At 43.4% G+C, this 21,149-nt stretch overlaps 1 protein-coding gene across 1 annotated transcript in view; it reads right to left on the minus strand.

The window, feature by feature from the left end:
• The window catches only part of PEX7 (peroxisomal biogenesis factor 7), a 91,800-nt gene extending 71,941 nt beyond the window's left edge, over positions 1-19,859 (minus strand). Inside the window, exons 1-3 of the mRNA XM_056126184.1 lie at positions 19,663-19,859; positions 17,688-17,745; positions 13,203-13,353 (exon numbers count right to left, since the gene is read on the minus strand). Coding sequence (XP_055982159.1) covers positions 13,203-13,353; positions 17,688-17,745; positions 19,663-19,792 — 339 coding nt within the window. The 5' untranslated portion in view covers positions 19,793-19,859. The remainder of the gene's footprint in view (positions 1-13,202; positions 13,354-17,687; positions 17,746-19,662) is intronic.
• Between the last annotated feature and the right edge of the window lie 1,290 nt (positions 19,860-21,149).

Genomic DNA, 21,149 nt, shown 5'->3' on the forward strand with positions numbered 1-21,149 from the left:
CAGCATCAAGTTCAATATTACATCTTATCTTTTCATAGCCAGTTAAGACCAACTAATTCATATCATTGAAATATCAAAGTCCTACATGTTTCATTCAACATGATCTAAGAAATATAAAGGTCATTTTGTCCATTCCTCCACACTTATTTATTGTTTACAGGTGAAACTCCATTTTGCTTTAAGAGAATTCTACAGAGTATTTCTGAGCCTTATTCACTCAAACAAATCATACATATTTTTAAACCTACCAACAAATCACTGTTTGCAGCACCCTGAAGAAATGTCAAAGCAGATTAGAAAGTTAGTCGTCTAAAAAAGCTTGCCAGGTCAATGTTTATCAGAAAGCATTAAAATGCAATTACTATCCCTATCTGGCCTTTCTTAGAAGGAGCTTACAGGAATCAGGTGATCCTTTTAGATCTCTTGGCAAATACTTTTAGTTATCCAATACTGCTCTTCTGTTTCACTGCTCTCAGTAAACCATTTCAAATGAACCACTTGAAAATTTATGGAAATAGTTTTCATTCTGTAATTTTATACAACAGATTATATACAGATTACTGTTGTAAGCCAAGTTCAACATAATAATTGCATAATTATACTTTTATGAAAGTAATTCTGACATCAGTCTTAGTATTTATCATTTAATGGGCTCAATCAGATGGCTATTTGAATCTTAAAAATACATTATTTATGTACAATGCATACGTGTCTAAGATTTGCTGTGGCTTAAGTACGAGTTTATGTGTTCTCTTCTACCTAGTGACAGGTCTAGCCATCTGGGAGTCTAATTTTTTTAAATAAATCAACAATACTGATCTTATTATTACTAAAACTTTGATATTTTGAAAATCAGGATTTTTTTTGCATTCTGATTTTTTTTAATTTTTATTAGTTAAACACCATGAGGTACAGTTGTAGATTTACAAATTTTTGTGCTTGAGTTTCAATTATACAATGATCAAATACCCATCCCTCCACCAGTGCCCATTTTCCACCACCATGGATCCCAGTAATCCCTCCCACACCCATCCCCCCCCATCCCACCCTGCCTCTGTGGCAGGGCATTCCCTTTTGTTCTCTCTCTCCTTTTGCATTCTGATTTTTAAAAATACTTCATTAAGAGATTATTTATCTTTACTACAGTTCTCTGGGGTCCTTCATTTGTGTACCCAACACATGTGCCTCACTCAGATTATATGGACTATTTGGTCTTTGTCAAAACTACTAAACTCAGGCTTCAAGAGCAAAAACAGTCAGTTTCTATTTAACAAACATGCTGAATTTGTCTTCTGGTAAAACTTTATTTACATGTGGGATGGGCTGGAGCGATAGCACAGCAGGTACGGCGTTTGCCTTGAACGCTGCCGATCCGGGTTCAATTTTTCCACCCCTCTCAGAGAGCCTGGCAAGCTACCGAGAGTATCTCGCCCGCACGGCAAAGCCTGGCAAGCGACTCGTGATGTATTTGATACCAAAAACAGTAACAACAAGTCTCACAATTTGTTGTGAGACGTTACTGGTGCCCCCTCGAGCAAATCGATGAACAACGGGAGGACAGTGCTACAGTGCTACATGTGGGACAAGGGGTTGGACATGGTCTCTGGCCCATAAATAGTAGTTTGCCTACCCCTGCACTGTGCAGATGTGAAAAGGCAAAAGTAAATAGACAATCAAAGCTTTATTGAGCACCTACCATATACAGATATTGGCATCAGCCCTTTATGCATTTTATCTCATTTAATTTTCAAGTGTATACAGTACCAGGCCATAGAAGTACCTACCAAGCCCCAAAAGGTTAAGTAAATTGTCCAAGTTCCCAAGTCTGTAGGCACAGAACTGAAATCTGAAGCTGGGCAGCCTGTGGTGGAGACCACTCTTGGTCACTGTGCTAAGTGTGTCTACATTACGCTACTTTAGAACAGTGCTAACTGGACTCTCTTAGCGATCCTGGGCTAACTTGGACTCCACCTCACTGCAGCTAGATATGGGTTCAGACAGTTTCATTTTGTTTCCATGAATTCTCTACACCTAAAAATTAATGCCCTTGTTCACCTGATGAACTGCTCAGCTGTTGAGACTTTCCTACATCATTTCCTCCTTTCTGAAATAATCCTATCACTGCCAATCTTCCTTGAGAGTTTGGCACTTCCCTCTAAACACTCCAACATGTTCTGTATCTACTTTATAATTTAACACTAACCATCTTTTTCTAAAGTTAGTGATAAACAACTGCCTTATCTGCTACATCTTAGAACCAAACGCAGACCCATCACAAGCAAAAACTACCTTGTAACATCTATGTTTACTGCAATATAATTGGCAACCAATACATATGTGATCCATCTAACCAATCAAATTTATCTTACAACATGCTTCTCAAATTTCTAGTAGTTATAAAGAACTGTTTTCACTTTAGAGAATAATTGAACAAATATAACAAATAGAACATCATCAGCTAAGACTCCATTGCTTTTATACTAGACTAGCGATTATTTGAAACTTTTAGATTTCTCACTTGTTCAAACTGCAAGTCTCCATAGGCTTAGAGAGAACCCAGCCCTGAGAATAAAAGAGAGAGGAAATAAAATCATATTGATGGCATTGTTGCTGCCAGCTGCCTTATCTGTCATACAACAAAGTGGCAAGCCCAGGACTTTCTGACAAAAGGAAAGAAAGAATACAGAAGGGAGGTTAAAAACTGAGTACTAAAGGAGTCTAGGGATGGAAAACTCATCCTGGAGTGAAGGATTCAGGTAGACTCTTCAGGGCAAGCTTAAATGTCAGTAACAGAAAGCAGAAGCTAAAATAGCCAGTGACATCTCCAAAGTCATAAACAGGCACAGAAAATACCCTAGGCGTCAAGTCTGGGTTAACACTGCAAGAGAACACCAAGGTTTGGAGCCTTGAGAGTGTCAGTGACAGTAGTATTTAAACAAAAGTGTCAGACTAAAAGAAAGACAAGTTTTAATTTTAGAAATAACGACTCTGAGATGACAGCAGGACAGTGAAATGTCTAACAGTGAAGTCGGTGGATCCCCATGGGTGCCTTATGTGAGGCAGAGAAGAGAGAGACGGTCACTTTCTCCCAATCCGCCTCTGTCACCCCAGGACCTACTGGGGAGGCTAGGACTGATAAAATCTGTGAAGAGTCCTGCCAGCCCCGTGAGGTGGCCATCAAGCCACACCTGACTTCTCGTCTTCTGCACAGGAGTTAACCCCTACCACCTGATTTCTCGGGAGCTGTGGACTCAGGCCAGAGCAAGAAATTGCTGTTTGCAGGGGAAAAAAAACAAAACAAAAACCAGTCGTAGGCCTTATCCAGAGTTTCCAAGTACTTTGCCCTGTCTCACAGAAAAGAATTTCAGGAGTAGGTGAGCAGTAAAGTAAAAAAACATCTTATTTGGAGGCTTTTGAAGAAGGGAAAGAGAGAGAAAGGAGAGTAATGTAATGTGCTGGAGAGGAAGAGCACGGGCTTCTCCAAAAGACAGAGAAAGCCCAGTCCATATTTCAAGAGAGGAGATGCAGGCGACATATGCTCAGGTACCACATGTGCTCGGCCACGTGGGCACAAGTAGCACCTGAGTTCAGGCAGCATATGCACGCCCTTCCTTTGTTCAAGCTGGCTTTCAAAGGGTTTGACCCAAGATTCCCCATGAGGGGCTTCTACCTAGGTAAGAGTAGAGCGTGGTTGCCAAGGAGGTAGAGTTGGGAGTAGTGGATGGTCTTCTTTGAAATTCCTTGGCCTGTGTACATCAGTAGGAATAGTTTGGATATTAACTGTGAGCTCTGAAAACAGTTTATAGCTGCTGAGATGTTGGGGAGACAGCTGAAAGGAATGAAAGGACCTATTACCCAACCTCAGGTCAATTAATTTTTCAACAAATATTTATTTTGCAGCTACTATGTATAAGGCACTGGGCTTTGGTGGGGGAAGAAATGGGATTTACAATATTAGACAAAACAGAAGAAAGTCCCAGATACCACAGATTCTATATTTCAAGTAGGGAAAAGACATTATAAGTATATGATTTCAGATTGTAGCACTGTAGCACTTTCTTCCCATCGTTCATCGATTTTCTCAAGCGGGCACCAGTAACGTCTCCATCGTGAGACTGGTTGTTACTATTTTTTGGCGTATCAAATATGTCACGGGGAGCTTGCCAGGCTTTGCCATGCGAGCAAGATACTGTTAGTAGCTTGCCGGGCTCTCCAAGAGGAGCGGAGGAATCGAACCCAGGTTGGCCGCATGTAAGGCAAATGCCCTACCTGCTGTGCTATCGCTCCAGCCCCTTCAGATTGTAATTAGAGGGATAAAAAAAAACAAAGCTAAGTAAGTAAAGTAGAAAACAATGACAATGACCAACCGGGGTTACTTCTTAGTAGGAGACGTCAGGGGATCTCAGTGAGTGAGCAGAGACCTAAGAGCAGTAAGAGGGAACTACAGAGCTGAGAGGAAAGATTTCTGGCAGAAGTTCAGGGAAGCAGGATGCAAATAGCTGTGGCTGTGGAACAGCAAAGCCAAGTGAGAAGGGACAAGGTCCCAAGGGAATGTGTTATCTGTGAGTATGTGAACTCTCATGTAACGAACATATAATCTTGAGATTTCAACCAACTGGAGCTACCACCTAGATTACAGAGCTCTCCATGTGTTCTGCCCATGTGCCATGGCTCAACTCCCATCCATTAGCCATGGAACTTACAAAATAACCATCTTAGAACAAAATCCATACCACACCCCTATACAAAGCACTAACAGTGGCTTCACACTAAGAGCTTCTACAACTTAGCACCAACTTCATTCAACATCAAGTTTCCTCCACGGTGCTTCTACTTAGGACCAGAGGCGAAAATCAGGCAAAACTACAGGCTTTAGGGGAAGTACATATGAAGTTAAAATAAAAAGTCAAGAAAATTCATGACAGCTGCCGCTTTGAGAAAAGGGGCAAGAAGGGAAAAAGGAGGGAAAGAGGATAGGGTGAGAAAGGAGTAACCAATGCATCCCATAGCATAGGTAATGTTTTATTTTTTTAAGCTAGGTAGTGAATATATACACATTCATTATATTACCCTTAATTTATATCATATATCTATACACACAAAATATTTCATAGTCAATTTTTTTCCTTTTTTATGCTTTTTGGGTCACACCCAGCGATGCACAGGAATTACTCCTGATTCATACACTCAGGAATTACTCCTGGCAGTGCTCGGGGGACCCTATGGGATGCTGGGAATTAAACCCAGGTCGACCACGTGCAAGGCACATGCCCTACCCGCTGTGCTATAGCTCCAGCCCCTCATAGTCAATTTTTTAAAGACTACCTTGTCACTCATGTTGGGTGCAACAGCTAAAACGCTACCATTCCAGGCATACTGGCTCCTGTGCTTGCTTTCTGCCATATAATTTCCTTCCCCTCTAATCCTAGTCCACTGACCTTACCACATAAACAATTAATTCCAACTTTCCCTTCAGACTCATGGATATCACCCCTTCCTTCTCCTGGACAAGATCCTTGCCTCTCATTGGTCCTTAGCACATTATAAATCTAGTGATAACCAGCAGCATGTATCTCTTTCCTAGACAAAGATTAGAGCCCAAAAGAGCAAGAACCATGCCTGGCCTGTTCATTTTCTCAACAATGCCCACATCCGTTCCTGGCAGAGTTTTTAGAATGAATAAAGGGACAGAGAAACATATCTGAAGCTCAGGCATACCTTGCATTAGTGTGCTTGTTCATGTTTTTCCCCTATTCCCAATTTCCTCCTCCACTCCCATTTATTACTAAAAATGTAGAAGGGTCACATTAAGCACAGAAAGAAAAGAGAGAGATGCAGTTATGATTTAAATGCAGAGCTTGCTAAAGGCCTATCTCACAAAATTACTTTCGGTGATGGTGAAGAGCATTAATTGGAAACTGCAATAAGAGAAAAAAAAAACAAAAACACTGAACCCTTTATGAAATCTGATTTATGAAATCAGATTTATGAAATCTGAACCTTATCAAAACCACATTCTGAGAGGACAAATTTCATTACTGGAACCAGTTCCCAAAGAGCTTATTTTTAATGTACTGTACAGTACTGCCCTTTCATAGATGGGTTTTTTAAATTAAAAATCACCCCCCAAAAACTGTCCAGAATGTTCATACTTATCCATATCAATACAAAGAAGAGGGACGTTGACTTTAAATTACTGAGCAAATGAATAGAAAGAAATGAATCTCTTTCAATGTGAAACTTAAAAGTTTTGTTTTCATTGTAGAAATTCTAAAGTGTCCATAAGAGAGACGATCACAGGAGCCCCAGATATCCCTCACGTACCCTTGAGTAGCAGCCAGCATTCTGCTGGTATTTCACTGGTCCCATAACACATTCACTGACTGATAGCTAAAGTAATCTAACATCAGATCTTTCCACTTGTTTTCCTTTTTTGACAAAAACCTGAGGCCATATTCACACCCAATAAGACTAGCAACAGTTCTTCATTATCATCAAATGCTCAGCCCAAATACTATTTCCCTTTCTCAAAATAAAACAAAAACAAACAAAAAAAACCCCCATCTTTTTATAGCTGTTTTAATTGAAACAAGCTCCAAACAAAAATCACATTTGCTACTTAGCTATAACGCCTTTCAGGTTTTTCTCAACTTAGAAAAGTCTTCCTTTCTCCTCCTTCTCATACCCACTGCCCTCTTCCCATGATACTTATTTGAAAATACAGTTTGAGTTCTTCAGTCTAGATCTCATTGTTTCCTCAGAGTGAAGTTTTAACTTTTTCTTCTGCCCTTCTTGTTTCCATTAAATTGGTAGTTAGATGATAAGCATCCTCTGAATACAATCTTTTTAAAATTTACTATCATTTTAGCATTCTATCATATCAGGATGTAAATGATTTCCTGTAGGTTCACTTATTTGTTTTTATTTGAGGGCCACCAGTGCCCAGGGTTACTCCCGAACTCAGTAATAGCTTCCAGCAGTGCTCCGGGAATAGTGTGGAGCCAGAGACCAAACCCAGGTCTCCTGCATGCAGAAGTATGTGCTCAGTCCTTCATGTTGCCTCTCCAACCCGAGTCATTATTAATGATCCTAAGGTTGACCAGATAATGGACAATCTTAAAGGAATGATTTTAGCATCCACAGATAACCCTTGCTTCGTACCATTATGTCATTAGGGGCTACCAAATGGTGGTTTTTAGTCTGTTTATGCCTTGTGCATTAACTATGATTCTAAGAAATTATCTGCATCACTCTTTGTTACCCCATAAGTAGTTATTTTTAACTGCTTAAAAAAGGAAATAAGAAAAAACATTCCTTGGGATCATTTACCTTTTTCCAGAACAGGTTAGTTATCCCAGTAATTTTAGTGGGTAACTAATTTTTAATGATTAATACTCCAGATAGTATTGGTCCATGGAGGAGGCTCAAAGGGCTAGAGCACAAGCCTTGCATGCATATGCCCTGCATCTGACCTAGTTCCCAAGCACTTCCGGGAACAGCAACTGAGCAATAGGAGGTATGTCTCCTCCCCCCATAACATTCCATGTGATGGAATTTCATGTAGTGACTGAAAATATACAGACATGTGTGACTGTGTTGGGTGAGCAAGACATTTTCATTTATTGCTCATACTTTTTAATGTTTACAGGTCCCACCATTGGCCAAGATCAGCCTCTGCAGGGCTGTCTCTTTTAAACTTTTGACAGGATCCCAGCTGCCTTTCATTAGCAGCTTAGATTTCTGACACAAACATAGGTTCATTTTGTGTAGTTCCTGCCCAGTCCTGGAATCAACTATTTCTCCAAGATCCCAGTTCCTTAAAAAGGAAAACAGGGTGCTGGAGCAACAGAATAGTGGGTAGGACATTTGTCTTGCATGCAGCTGACCTGGGTTCGATCACCAGTGTCCCATACGGTCCCCCAAACAGCACCAGGAGTAATTCCTGTTCAGAGCCAGGAGTAACCACTGAGCATCATCAGGTGTGACTGACAATTATTGTTTTATCTTAAAACCATTTACATGTCTGACTAGTATGAAACTTACTTTGAATAAATGGAGTATTTTTCTTTAAAAGAAAAACTGCGAAATAGTTGATGTTATTGCACTGCACCAAAATCTGAAAACTGATCACCAGAAATTCTCTGACCGATGTTACGAAGCACAGCTTTGTGAGACTCCGTAATTCTCTCTTTATTACTCTGCTTGGCAATATTTGTCTTTTTCTAAAAACTGTGAGAAAGATGAGCATTAATGTTGGGATACAGTGATGTTTGTCTCCCCAACAGACAACTTCTCTTTCTTCCTTGCTTACAGAACCCAGTGTTCTCCTCAGGAAAAGTCCTGTCCATTCCATGTCCCAATGCTAAACCTTGTTCAGGTGTGCAGGTAAGCGGTTTGCTTCCCTCACAGGTGACAGGGTTAGGACCATGTTGGGGTCTCAGTAGCCGGCCTGAGACTCAGACTAAATCCCCTGCCCCTGAAAGAAAGAGCTGGCGCTGTTTACAGGGGCCCAGGGGCTTGCTCCAGCACTCCACACACGTAGGCACTCTGGTTGAGGATGAGGGATGTAATAGTTACCATCTGCCTGAGCTACTACAATTGGCCCTGAAAGCGGGAGATGCAAATCATTAACTAACATCTGAATTGAGCCTGACAAGGAAAAAGTGATACACGTGGATTGCCCCCTGAAATGCATGTATAAAAACCCTTGTATGAGAGTTAATAAACAAATTGCTGCTTGACCACAGCTTCCCCCACTCCGCGTGGTTCTTTCGGTGGTGGCGGTGGGAGTCCGCAGGTGCGCGGAGGGCCACTGAAGAGGCTTCTCCCCTTCCCACCTTCCCACTCCCTCTCCTATAGGGAGTAAGTTCAGTGACCAGGGGGATCATACTCCAGTGTGTCAGGGTCGACTGGCCAGGACCCCGACAGGATCAGGCCTGGGATGCTCTTCCAGTCACTCAGACAAAAAGGCTGCGATGTGGCGCAGCAGGAGGTCTCTGAGGAAGCTTTCCCCACTCAGAACGTCCGAGTCAGGGACATCACTTTTTATCTTGCCCTTTTACCTTGAAGGCAGTGAGATGGATTCTCCAAGTCAGATCTCCATCATATTAACCGCCCTGGTGCAACATCACACCTCCTCATCCTCTGCCTGATTCCCCACCCTTCCAGGTAACCCTTCCCCGCTTTCCAAGCTATGTCTCAGCAGCTTCCAGGTCCAACAGTTAAAATGGCAAAGATCTAAGTGCTTTTCTAGTGAATGCACAGGAATCCAGCACTATGGCTAGGATAAACATACAGCCAAGTCAAGTTCCCACTGCATAGGACCGAAACACCTTCCACTCAACTGGGTGGGCTCCAGAGGTGCTTCTGCACCCCTGGAACCCTGCTGTCAGAGCTAGACTTGGAGAAACGGGTATTCACTGGGCTCAGTTTCCCAGCCCCCTTGCCAGGTCACAATGCCAAGTGACTTCATTGTTCACAGAGTGGACTCTTACCCACATCTTTGAACAAAGAGCCCACCTCCTAAATGCCTTAATGCCCCCTTCTGCCCCTCTCCAACTGTCACTTTGCCACGTTCTGAAGCCCTAAGGGAGAGTGAGGGGTTTTTTGTTGACAGTTCTCCATGGACTGTAGTTCTTGCAAGAAGTTCTTGCATCTTTATGGCCTCATGTCTCTCTCCCAGTAAGCCAAAGTCCACCCCTGACTCCAAACTCCTTCAGCTCCTACAGGCTCAAGATCATGGTAGCAAGATCTTATGAAAAGCTTACCAACCATCATATTTCTGGGTTTAAAGCAATGCTAAAAAACAGAAGGATAAAAGATGTGGAGAACTGTAACCTGAGGAGACACTCAGGAATAACAAAAGCTCGGTCATCTGGGGAACATAAAGTAACAAAATAGGGGACTAATGCCCAAGAGTGGCCGAGATTAGTACCAGGAGGTTCGCTCCATGGCTTGGAGGCCAGCCACACATGCTAGGGGAAAAGGGAGCTCAGACAGGAAAGGGAGAACCAAATAAAGGGTGCTGGGAGGATTCAAGCCCAATACATCAAGATCCTCCGTGAGCTGTATTGCGGATTCACTACCAGGATCTCACCATTCTACAAAGAAGTGATCGTTGATGTCAAGAGAGGGGTTCGGCAGGGTGATACCATTTCACCAAAACTCTTCAGTGCCACCCTCGAGAACATCATGCGACAACTGGAATGGGAAGGAATGGGAGTGAAGATAGATGGTCGGCAACTACACCACCCCCGCTTTGCTGATGACATTGTTTTAATAAAACCAAACATCAGCCAAGCGGCACAAATGCTGGCCAACTTTGACCGTGAGTGTGGAAAAGTAGGACTACAGCTGAATCTTACGAAGACAATGTTTATGAGAAACAGCCTCGTTCCTGATGCCCCATTCGCTCTCAACGGAACGACCATCTCCAAATGCAACAGCTTTGTATACCTAGGTCGAGAAGTCAACATGACAAATGACCTGGCACCCGAGCTGCGCAGGAGGAAGAGAGCAGCTTGGAACGCTTTCAAGAACATCGAAGAAATAGCTAAGAAGAAGATGAACCTCCGGCTCTGGGCACATCTCTTTGATTCCACTGTTCTTCCTGCATTAACATATGCCTCAGAGACCTGGGCCCTAAGCAAACAGGATGAGAACGCTATTCAGATCTCCTAAAGAAGAATAGAAAGAGCTATGCTTGGAATATTACGTTTCACTCAAATGAGAGAAAAAATCCGGAGTTCCAACATCCGTCGACGATCAAGAATCAGGGACGCTGTCTCATTTGCCAAGGTGTCAAAAATCAGATGGGCTGGTCACGTAATGAGATTTAAAGACGACCGCTGGACTAGAGCTGTTACTGACTGGATTCCACGGGATGTCAAAAGACCACGTGGCCGCCCACCTACCAGATGGTCAGACTTCTTCGTGAAGATCATGAACGATCGGTTTGAGGCTCTTTATGATCCCAGAGCGAACAGATGGCATTGGGCTACACTAGTACGCGACAGGGACAAATGGAGATGTTACTGGCGCCCACTCGAGCAATTCGACCACTAACGGGAAGTTAAATGATTAAGAGATTAAGGGAGGATCCTCCCAGGATGGGAGAAGCATGCTGAAAATAGACTATAGACCAAACATGATTGCCACTCAATGCCTCTTTTGCAAACCACAACATCCAAAAGGAGAGAGAGAACAAAAGGGAATGCCTTGCCACATAGGCAGGGTGGAATGGGGGGGATGGGGGTGGGTGGGAGGGATACTGGGACCCGTGGTGGTGGAAAATGGGCACTGGTGGAGGGATGGGTATTTGATCATTGTATAACCGAAAACCAAACACAAAAATTTGTAAGTCTACAACTGTACTTCATGGTGTTTCACTAATAAAAATGTAATAAATAAATAAATAAAAGAAGGACGAGGTAGAGAGCGAAAAGCCATTTTTAAGAGTCCTCCCCTGGGCCCAAGCAATAGAACCAGGTTTGATCCCTGGTGCCCCACACAGTCCCCCAAGCACTGCCAGGAGTAATTCCTGAGTGCAGAGCCAGGAGTAAACCCTGAGCATCTTCAGGTGTGGTCCAAAAAAAAAAAAACTCCTCCTAGAAAAGGGGAACTGCATTTAGTCTCACCACTTTAGAGAAGGGCATTAGGTACAACAGTTGGTTATCATGAAAAGAGATATCGGCTTAGGACAAGCAATTTTCTCACCATTAGACAATCAAAAAGTCAAATGAGTTTCCACCACAAGATAGTAAAAATCACTTTTACAGGATGAAGTTCCTGATTATTTATCAAGAACATTTTAGAATAGTATTTTCTAGTGAGCAATACATGTACCTCTGGCTATATAAGAGATTCTTTCAATGGTACATTCTATTTTTTTTAAATATTTTACATTATACTTTTTTAAACACACACTCTAAATGAGTTATCAAGTCCACAATTTCATGAACACTAAAACATTGTATTTCAGGATAAAGTAAGAGCAAAAATGTAAGAAAATGAAAAGAACTCTTTAAGGGAAAAAAATATTTTAAGGGAAGACAAACCTTAATACTACAGGTGATGTAATAAGACAATGAAAATTATGAGTCTAACCAGAAAAAGTCTAAATTGTGGACATGCTACTTTGTAATTTTTAATAGGTATCTCCCCAGCTGTGCTGGGAGTCAGGGGATTCATGTGATGCTGGGGACCAAACTCAGCCTCACATTCACATCACTCTTCCCTTCTGACCTACCTTCCTGATCTCTCTGTGGGGAGTTTTCCACAAAACTTTCTAAAGTGAAAGTGTCCCCTTTCCAAAGTTGTCTTTACACTGATTCTATGAAAACATGGTAACTTAGTTAATCACTGTATTAATTCAAAGTGACTTATAGTGAAAGAACTAAATTTTTTCATTTCATTTTGAGCTACAAAGTTGGAAATTATCATTCTTACTAACTGTAGCTATCTTCTTGGTCTCTCTGTGGGGATTTGTGCACGAAACTTTCCAGATGATGTCTAGAAGTCTCTTACAACTCATCTTTTCTCACAAAATACTAATATAGTCACATTTAATAGGCATTTACTCAGGGCCCTCTGTGGAGCTTCTGGCAGACACAAATTTGAAAGCAAATTTTGCAAGTTTTCATTCGAAGGATCCATTTGATGCCTTGAGGAAAAAATATTTTAAAGATTACAGTGTTTCACCAAAAGAGAATATCTTTATTGCATTCATTAAAAATACATAGAAACATGAACCAGATTTTAATTTTTAAAGTTTTTCTCTAAGCTCTACCCTCCTATTCAGTTGTGCCCTGGCTCCAACATATTCTGAAAATCCAGAGAAATTTTACTGGCACCCTAAAGGTGATCTCACCCTGCCTTAGCGAAAAGTCCACCCACATCTACCTTACGGCAGCAAAAGGCAGACAGAGCAGAGATAAGGGGCCTCCAGAGAAAATGATGCCCTACTTCACTTGCTACTGGAAGCATTTTTAGTGACTAATGAGAAGTCTGACCTTTCCTTCTTTACCAGTTTCTCTGACCAAGAGGTATTTTTGAGTTTGCACAGTCAAACAGTGTATGACATCTAAGAAGTACGAGAAACACTCCAAGCATAAATTTCTTACTCCCTGTAGATATTTCCTTGTCCAACCTCCAGTGCATTTCTTCCCCAGGACAAGCAGCCGCTCGAGTTGCTCGGACCTTACCTCCTGAGTGTGCTCCCTGTAGACCTGCAGAGGCCCTGTGGCCTTGGCCGTGTCCCAGAGCTGCAGAGAGCCATCGCCACTACAGGTGACCAGAACATGCTCATTGTTCTCACTCCAGGTCACGTCGAACAAACCGTCATTCCAGTCAAAGCTATACCAGAAAAATTCAAACAAAAAAATCTAGTTATGTGGACGGCTGAACAAGAACAACAGAACAGTATTACGAGGTTTCCTTTATAACTTATCACTTAAGTGAATCGACTACCTCGCTCTATGTTCACAACTATGAAAAATGAACCAGGACTGTACCTGAGAAAAGCAGAAGCAAAGCCAGAGAGGTTAGAAAAACAGCCCAGGTACAGGGTTAGGGCGAGAAAACTGAAGAGCCAGAATGAAACAGGCCTCCCAGCGGGAGATGGGAACAGGGGTCTGGGCATGCTACCACACTCAGAGGCTCAGTTTCTGTGGTTCAAAAGACAGATAATTTGTTTTTGTCTTTGCTATTTGGGTCACTCCCGGCAATGCTCAGGGCTTACGCCTGGCTCTGCACTCAGGCATTATTCCTGACAGTGCTTGAGGGACCATATGGGAAGCCGGGGATCGAACCTGTGTCAGCCACATGTTAGGGATCAAACCTCGGTTGGCAAATGCTCCTGCATGAGGATATCAAGTGCTAATTTAAAACAATTTCAGCTTTCTCCATAAACTCTTTCACCTGTGCCATGAGCATGTATATATTTTCTGGCAGAATTTCATCTCCCTACCTTTAACTAATCCTGATGGTCATGTTGAGACCAACAGTAACAGAGATAAGACAGGATGGAAAGGAGAAGGAGGCACTAATACTCCACAAAATGGAGACATAGCTGCTGACTGAGTAAAGCAAACTTCCACTAGGAAGTCAACATCGGGGCAAGAGAGCTCAGTAAGACACATGGGGCTTCATGGGATTGGGGGTGGAATCAGTCCTGCTCCTCACCATGACAATGCTCCAGGTTGCCACCCTCAAATGCCTCGTCTGGCTTCTGACTGACCATGAACCCAGAGGCACACATACTAATCTTGGAACTCAGGGGCTTCTGGCAGTAATCCCTCTAGGTTTTTTACTAAAATATTAGAATTCCAAATTCGTGTGGCCGCTATTGTAGCCACACAACATCATATGCTCTTCATAATCAACATTAGAAAACAAATTTTCTAATGATGTCTTTGTGGCAGGTCTGAATGTTGGGGAAAATTCCAAATAACAGTGGTGGGTCTTTTGTCATAATATTGAATGTGATCAACTTAGAGAGAGAAAGAGAGAGTAAAGTGGAAATCTGCCACACAGGTGGGAGGTGGGTGGGAGGGAAGGTATACTGGGGTTCTTGGTGGTGGAAAATGTGCACTGGTGAAGGGACGGGTGTTTGATCATTGTATGACCAACAGAGACGTGAACTGAAAAGCCTTTGTTACTGTTCTCATGGTGATTCAACAAATAATAAATAAATAAATACATATATATGTATATATATATAAAAAAGAGAGAAGAGAGCTCAGTAAGTAGGCTGGAGTGTGTGCTTTGAAAATGGGGGGTGGGGAGGGAGGTCCTTGCTCTATGCCCATATGGTCTCCTGAACAGACCTGGGAGTAGCCCCTGAGTACAGGGAAAGGACCCCTTGCATGGCTGGTGTGACTCTCCCTGTCCCCCCCCCCCCTCCAATAAAAGAAAGAAGACGGCACAGAGGCCCGTGATATTGCTCAGCATAAAAGATCAAGCTTCGCCCAGGGTGAGGCCCTGGGTTCTTGCCTCAGCACCAAAATAATTTTAAAAGACAGCAAAGGTTTCTGTACATCTTTACCGACCATTTTTAAATGGGGTTGGCTATTTTGGTTTTGGTTTGTTTGTTTGTAGAGCTACTGCTTTATATATTTTGGATATCAACCCTTTATCCAATGAGTGGTGCGCAAATATCCTCTCCCAGTCTGTGGGGTCTTTTTATTCCAGCTAGCATTTCCTTTGTGGTACAGAAGCTTCTTAGGCTGACATAGTCCCATCAATCTTGGTTTTAGTTTGCTTGGCCAAACTTTCTGAATGTTGAAGATTCAATGTCATGAAGTATTCTACCTGTTTTTCTCAATGTAAAGGCATAGAAAAGGTACATGAAAAAAAATGCTCTGCATCACTTATAAACAGGAAAATGTAAAGCAAAATCACAAATGAAACATCAGCTCACACCCGTGAGACTGGCACGTTATCAGAAAGAACAACAACCAAAAGAAAGTGTTGGTGTGGATGTGGGGAAAAAGGAACCCTCATTCACTGGGATGTTAGGAACAGTGACTGGTTCAGCCTTTTTGGGAAACATATGGTCACTTCTTAAAAAACTAGGAACTGAGCTTTCAGATCACACAGCAACTCTACTTGGCCATCTACCCTAAGCACCCAAAAACTCAACTTAGAAAAGATATTTGCGGGGCTGGAGCAATAGCACAGCCAGTAGGGCATTTGCCTTGCACGTGGCCGACCTGGGTTCGATTCCCAGCATCCCATGTGGTCCCCTGAGCACCGCCAGGGGTAATTCCTGAGTGCAGAGTCAGCAGTAACCCCTGTGTTTATGCATTTCCGGATGTGACCCAAAAAGGAAAAAGAAAAAAGATATTTGCTCTCCTCACTGCAGCACTATTCACAATAGCCAAAATCTGGAAAACCCATGTGCCCAAGATCAGATGACTGGATAAAGAAACGGTGGGACATGTACACAGTGGATTACTACTTGGCTATAAGAAAACATGAAACCTCATGGGAAGGGGGGCATTCCCGGCTTGTCCTTCATGCCCTACCAAGGTCACGAGTTGCCCCTAGGAATGGCTCTCTGGCACAGCCATGGCTCCAGAAGCACAAGGACTTAATCCAGAGCCCGGCAGCTTGCAGCAGAAAAGTGAATGGACTATGCCTTAATCCACACCACTATGCCTGCCCGGAGGGAAAACGGTGTTGGTCCCTTCCGCCTTTTTCCCTCTGGAAAGAAAGACGGCAGCCACTTGGGAGCTTTGTGGAAAGCCAGGTATGAGCTGGTCATGACGGGGTACTGACACCTCATGGGAAGGGGGGCAGGCATTCCTGGCTCGTAATTCACGCCCTACCGAGGTCACGAGTTGCCCCCCACGAGCAGCTCTCCAGCACGGCCATGGCTCCAAAGCACAGAAACCAATCTCATAACTATCTGACTCTCAGCAGAAATACTTCCAGGGTTAATAAGTAAAATACCAGAAATCCAAAATCGCGTGGCTGCTATCACGGCCGTGCGACATCATTTGGTTCTTGTGACCAGCTGTAGAAAACAAATTATTTCACAATGCCTTTTCAGCATGTCTGATCTGGGGGTGTAAACTCTAAATAATAATGGTGCATCTTTTGTCAAAACAATGAATCTAGTCAAAGTAGATAGAGTGTTAACTAGAATTCATCTGCCTCACATGCATTGGGAGGGGTGGGGGGGGTTGTTGGGGTTCTTCGTGGTGAAAAATAAGTATTGTGTTTGATATCTGCATGACTGAGACTTAAACCTGAAAGCTTTGTAACTTTTCTCATAGTGATTCAATTTGCTCGAGTGGGCCCAGTAACGTCTCCATTGGAGACTTTGTTGTTACTGTGTCTGGCATATCGAATACGTCATGGGGAGCTTGCCAGGCTCTGTCGTGCGGGCGAGACACTCTCAGTAGCTTGCCGGGCTCTCCAAGAGGGGCGGAGGAATCGAACTCGGGTCGGCCATGTTGGCTGCGTGCAAGGCAAACGCCCTACCACTGTGCTATCGCTCCATAAATAAATAAATTTTTAAAAAAGAGAGAGAGAAAAAAAGAAAACATGAAATTTGCTGCCACAATGAATGAGCTAGAGAGTATCACGCTGACTGAAGTTAGAAAGAGAGGGACAGACACCATATCTCACTCATGTGTAGCATATGAAGAAATAAAATAGGGGAGTTACAAATGCCCAGAGGCAACAGAAATTGAGAAGTTATGTTCAGTAGGAAGCTTACCACGGGGAGAGGGTGAGTGGATGAGGGACAAAGGCTGCCAGAGGACCATAGTAGAGGGAAGCAGATGCCAGGCTGAAGGATGTGGTCCTGGACAGCTCACATGTGAACCCCTACTCACAACTGTTCTTAACTCACAGTGCCCAAAATTTTTAAAAATTTGATTGATTTTTCAAAGATAGCAAAGATTAGGCAATGTCACTCCCTATATATAAATTCAGTCCTTTTAAAAAATATTGAAGAGTCATAATTTATAAAGGAGACAAGCACGTTAGAAGAGAGTGACACAGTTACAATTTACCAGCAAAAGTAACTTTTACACCTCAAAATGTTCCTTTAATATTGCAAAATAAAACATCTTATTGATCGATGAGTCAAACTAGAAAATCAAACCCTAGCTTTATGAGAAAAGCACTACAAGAAACTTAAAACGGAAAGATATGTTTAATAATTAAAGGCACCTTACCTTCTAAAAATCCTAAGCCCCGATTCATTTTGATCCAATATTAGCAGCGTTCCACAACCTAAGGAGAAAAACACCGAGATCAGGGGCGAAACTGCCCAGGGATATCTCAGGTCAAGAAAGTCTCCAGGAGGGGCTGGAGCAATAGTACAGTGGGTAGAGCATTTGCCTTGCACATAGCAGACCTGGGTTCAATCCCCTGCATCCCATATGGTTCCCCAAGCACCACCAGGAGTAATTCCTGAGTGCAGAGCCAAGAGTAATCCCTGAGCATCACTGGGTGTGACCCAAAAAGCAAAAAGAAAGTCTCCAGGAGGGAACATCCAATTTCACCACCACACACTTATCAGAGCTGAGCTCATTCACCTTCCCATTGTGCTTCAGTCTTTAGACTTCTTACGGCACCTAAGACTGGAACCTAGACTCACAGAGTGAAGAGAGAACTGAACACAGGGTGCTAGAGTACAGACTTACCCCACTAAGGGTTGTCACCCCATCCCCATTCACAGGTGAGAAATCTCAAGGGAACAGGACAGTGAGATTGTGCTCCTCCTCACTCACTGCTTCCCCTGAACATTTTAAATATTCAAATACACTTAAGATGGAATTTTAAAACAAAATACCTGCTGCAATTTACCACATGCTTGCTGATAAAGTTCACATGCTTGAACACATACTGTGTGTACCAATACAATTTTCTAAAAGTCTAGCATAATTTAAACGGTGTAGTTAGAGGCCGGAAAGATGGTACAGCAGGCAAAGCGCTTGCCTTACATGCTGTCAGGGTGGGTTCCATCCCCAGCACCCCATATGATCCCCATAGCAACCTCAGGAGTGATACCTGAGCACAGAGCCAGGATTAAGCACTGACCACTGCTGGATGTGGGGCCAAAACAAATCAATAAAAGATGTAGTTATGATGGTAGTGGGGGCAAGCAAAAGACTTGTACTTAAACATGGCCAACTTTTCAAAACACACCTTTTAAGGTGAGTTTTTGTTTTATACTTTTTGAATTTAACTTAAAAGATTATAAATTCATGCATCTTCAACCTATTGGTGGCGAAGTACTGGAAATCTGAATGTACACGAACTAAAAACTAATGGTAAAATATTTTAAGTAGTAAACAGTTCTCTCCCTCTTAAGTTTTAGAAAGCAAGTTTTGTTAACTTAAGTTTTGTTGTTATTGTTGGGTTTCGTTTTGTTTTGTTTGGGGGGGGGGGGGTGTCTTTTGCTGTCCTTGCAGTAGAACCAATTGAAAACTACGACAAAAATGCAATTAGGTAGACACTTGTTTCACGGAGCTTCATTGCGTTCATGCGGTTGGGATATTAAGAATTTTTTTTTTAAAAAAACAGCAAAATGAAGAAAAGGGGCCGAACCTCAGATAAGGCTTGCAACAAACCGCGTGTACTTCTCTAGAGACTACAAGTGAGGGCAGAACTTGATCGATTTCATGACCCTACAAGGCGGGAAAAATTCAGTCCGCTCGGGTGGGTGCTCAAGTGCATCCTTCCGAGCAATCACTGCTGGGAAACTGAATGTGCAAAAATGGGATTCGATTTTAGCTGGGGGGTGGGAGGGGACCCTGCAGACCAATCAGTCCGGAGCTGTTTGTCCCACCCAGGCACCAAAACTGCTCCAGGCCCCGCGACGTGGGCCCTAGGGGAGGAGGTATCAGGTGGCGGCGAAGCCGGCGAGCCTTTAAAGGATGAAGGACCTGGGCACCTTCCACGTGCTACTTCTACACGGTCTCCTAAAAGGCGAGCCCGTCTGCAGAGAAAGACTCCCCAAAAGGACGCAGGCGCGCGCCGGGCCGGGGCGGCCCGCGGAGATGGGGGTGGTGGTGGGGTCCGCTGCCCCCTGGCGTTCCTCCGCGGTACTGCCTGCGGTCGGCAGCGCTTTCCCACGTCCGGCAGGAGCTGGAGGTCGGCGGCAACCCGCCCCCGCCCCGGCGGCGCGGCGCGATCCGTCCTCACCCGCAATGCCGTAGTGCTGTGAGGTGGCGCAGGCCAGGCGGCCCGGCAGGTACGGGGAGAACTCGGCGGCGTAGCCGTGGCGGCCCGGCACCCGCAGAGTCCGCGCCACTCCGCCGCGCGACACGTTCATCCCTCCCGCCGCCGCCGAAGCCCCGGCGGGTCGTAAGGTCCCGGTCCGAACTCGCCGGAGAGATTATTTAGAAACGTCCGGGAAAGCGAGGCGGAAGTGAAGACGCGGTTACCCTGAGTTCTAGATTCCGATTGGTCGGCAGAGGGTGGGGCAGGGACGTTACGAGCGCCATCTTTGTTTGGGGCAAAGTCCGTCGCTTTGCGCCAGCTGTCAACAGGATTCAGTTGTGCCGTGATTCTGCAATCATTTGCTCGGGACGGTGTGTGTTCTTGCATCTCAGCCTACACTGTACGACTATTTATTCACCTATTGAACTTTTGAAAGTCTGGCATCAGTTAATATACCTGATGGTTACCTAATGAGATGATAAGCTAAGGCACTCTGAAGCCTTACAGCGAGTCCAAAAGGCAATTGACTACTGTTTTGCCCAAGAGAACTTGCAGCAATATTAAGTCAGGTGAGGGAAAGTATGGACCAAAGCATTTCTTTGTTCTTTGAATTCCGACTAGATATATTAAGTGCGCGGAACCCTGAACGAATTAAGGAAAATCTGTTCATTCACTCATTCAAACGTTTACGGTGTAATGTGCTAGGTGAAAGATCACCGTTTGTAATTTATCTGCCTAGCAAAACAGGTCAACGAATGCAAACTTAGTCATTTGATCACCTTGATCATAATCTAAGTACAGTGCTAGGCATCTGAGTTTCGAAGCCGGATATACTTGATGTTAGCAAGAGATTATACTGTTAGACTTGTAATCAGTTCAGTGTAATCAAAATACTGTAGGTTCAATGAGAAATATATATATGAATATGAGATGGAGGAAGGAAGGTGAATAACTGGAAAGGGCTGCTCCAGATAGGTGCATTGAGCAATCTAGGAGACCTAAAAGACCATGCTTGCCAGGTCTTCCCCTGGCCATAGGGAAAGGGTATTAATGAAGAGAGTATTAGCCAGAATGTTGCATTTGGACTGGCTCGCTGAAGCTGGTACAGTTTCATGAGCCATATTGAAGGAACTGAATATCTACTTCAGCTTAAACAGTGGAAAATCAAAGTTTTCTAGTGGGGAATTAAATGTCTGTATTTCCATTTTTAAACATCTGGCAGCACTAATCTGGAAAACAGAGGTTGGAGATAAGGGCAGTTAGAACACTTTAGCAACAGTTCTCGCAAAAGATAACAAACAGACTATAGTTGTGGGAGTGGAGAGTAAGTCAGATGAAATCCTAAGACAGTAACTCAAAACATGATATGTGAGGTTGTGGAGGAGATAAAATAATTCTTAGATTTCTGATTAGGTATCTAGATGGAAGAACTGTCTTGTGAAATGCACTGCGGAGGAAGAGCAGGTTTG

The sequence above is a fragment of the Sorex fumeus genome, unplaced genomic scaffold (assembly GCF_029834395.1).
Source record: "Sorex fumeus unplaced genomic scaffold, SorFum_2.1 ptg000061l, whole genome shotgun sequence".
NCBI lineage: Eukaryota > Metazoa > Chordata > Mammalia > Eulipotyphla > Soricidae > Sorex > Sorex fumeus.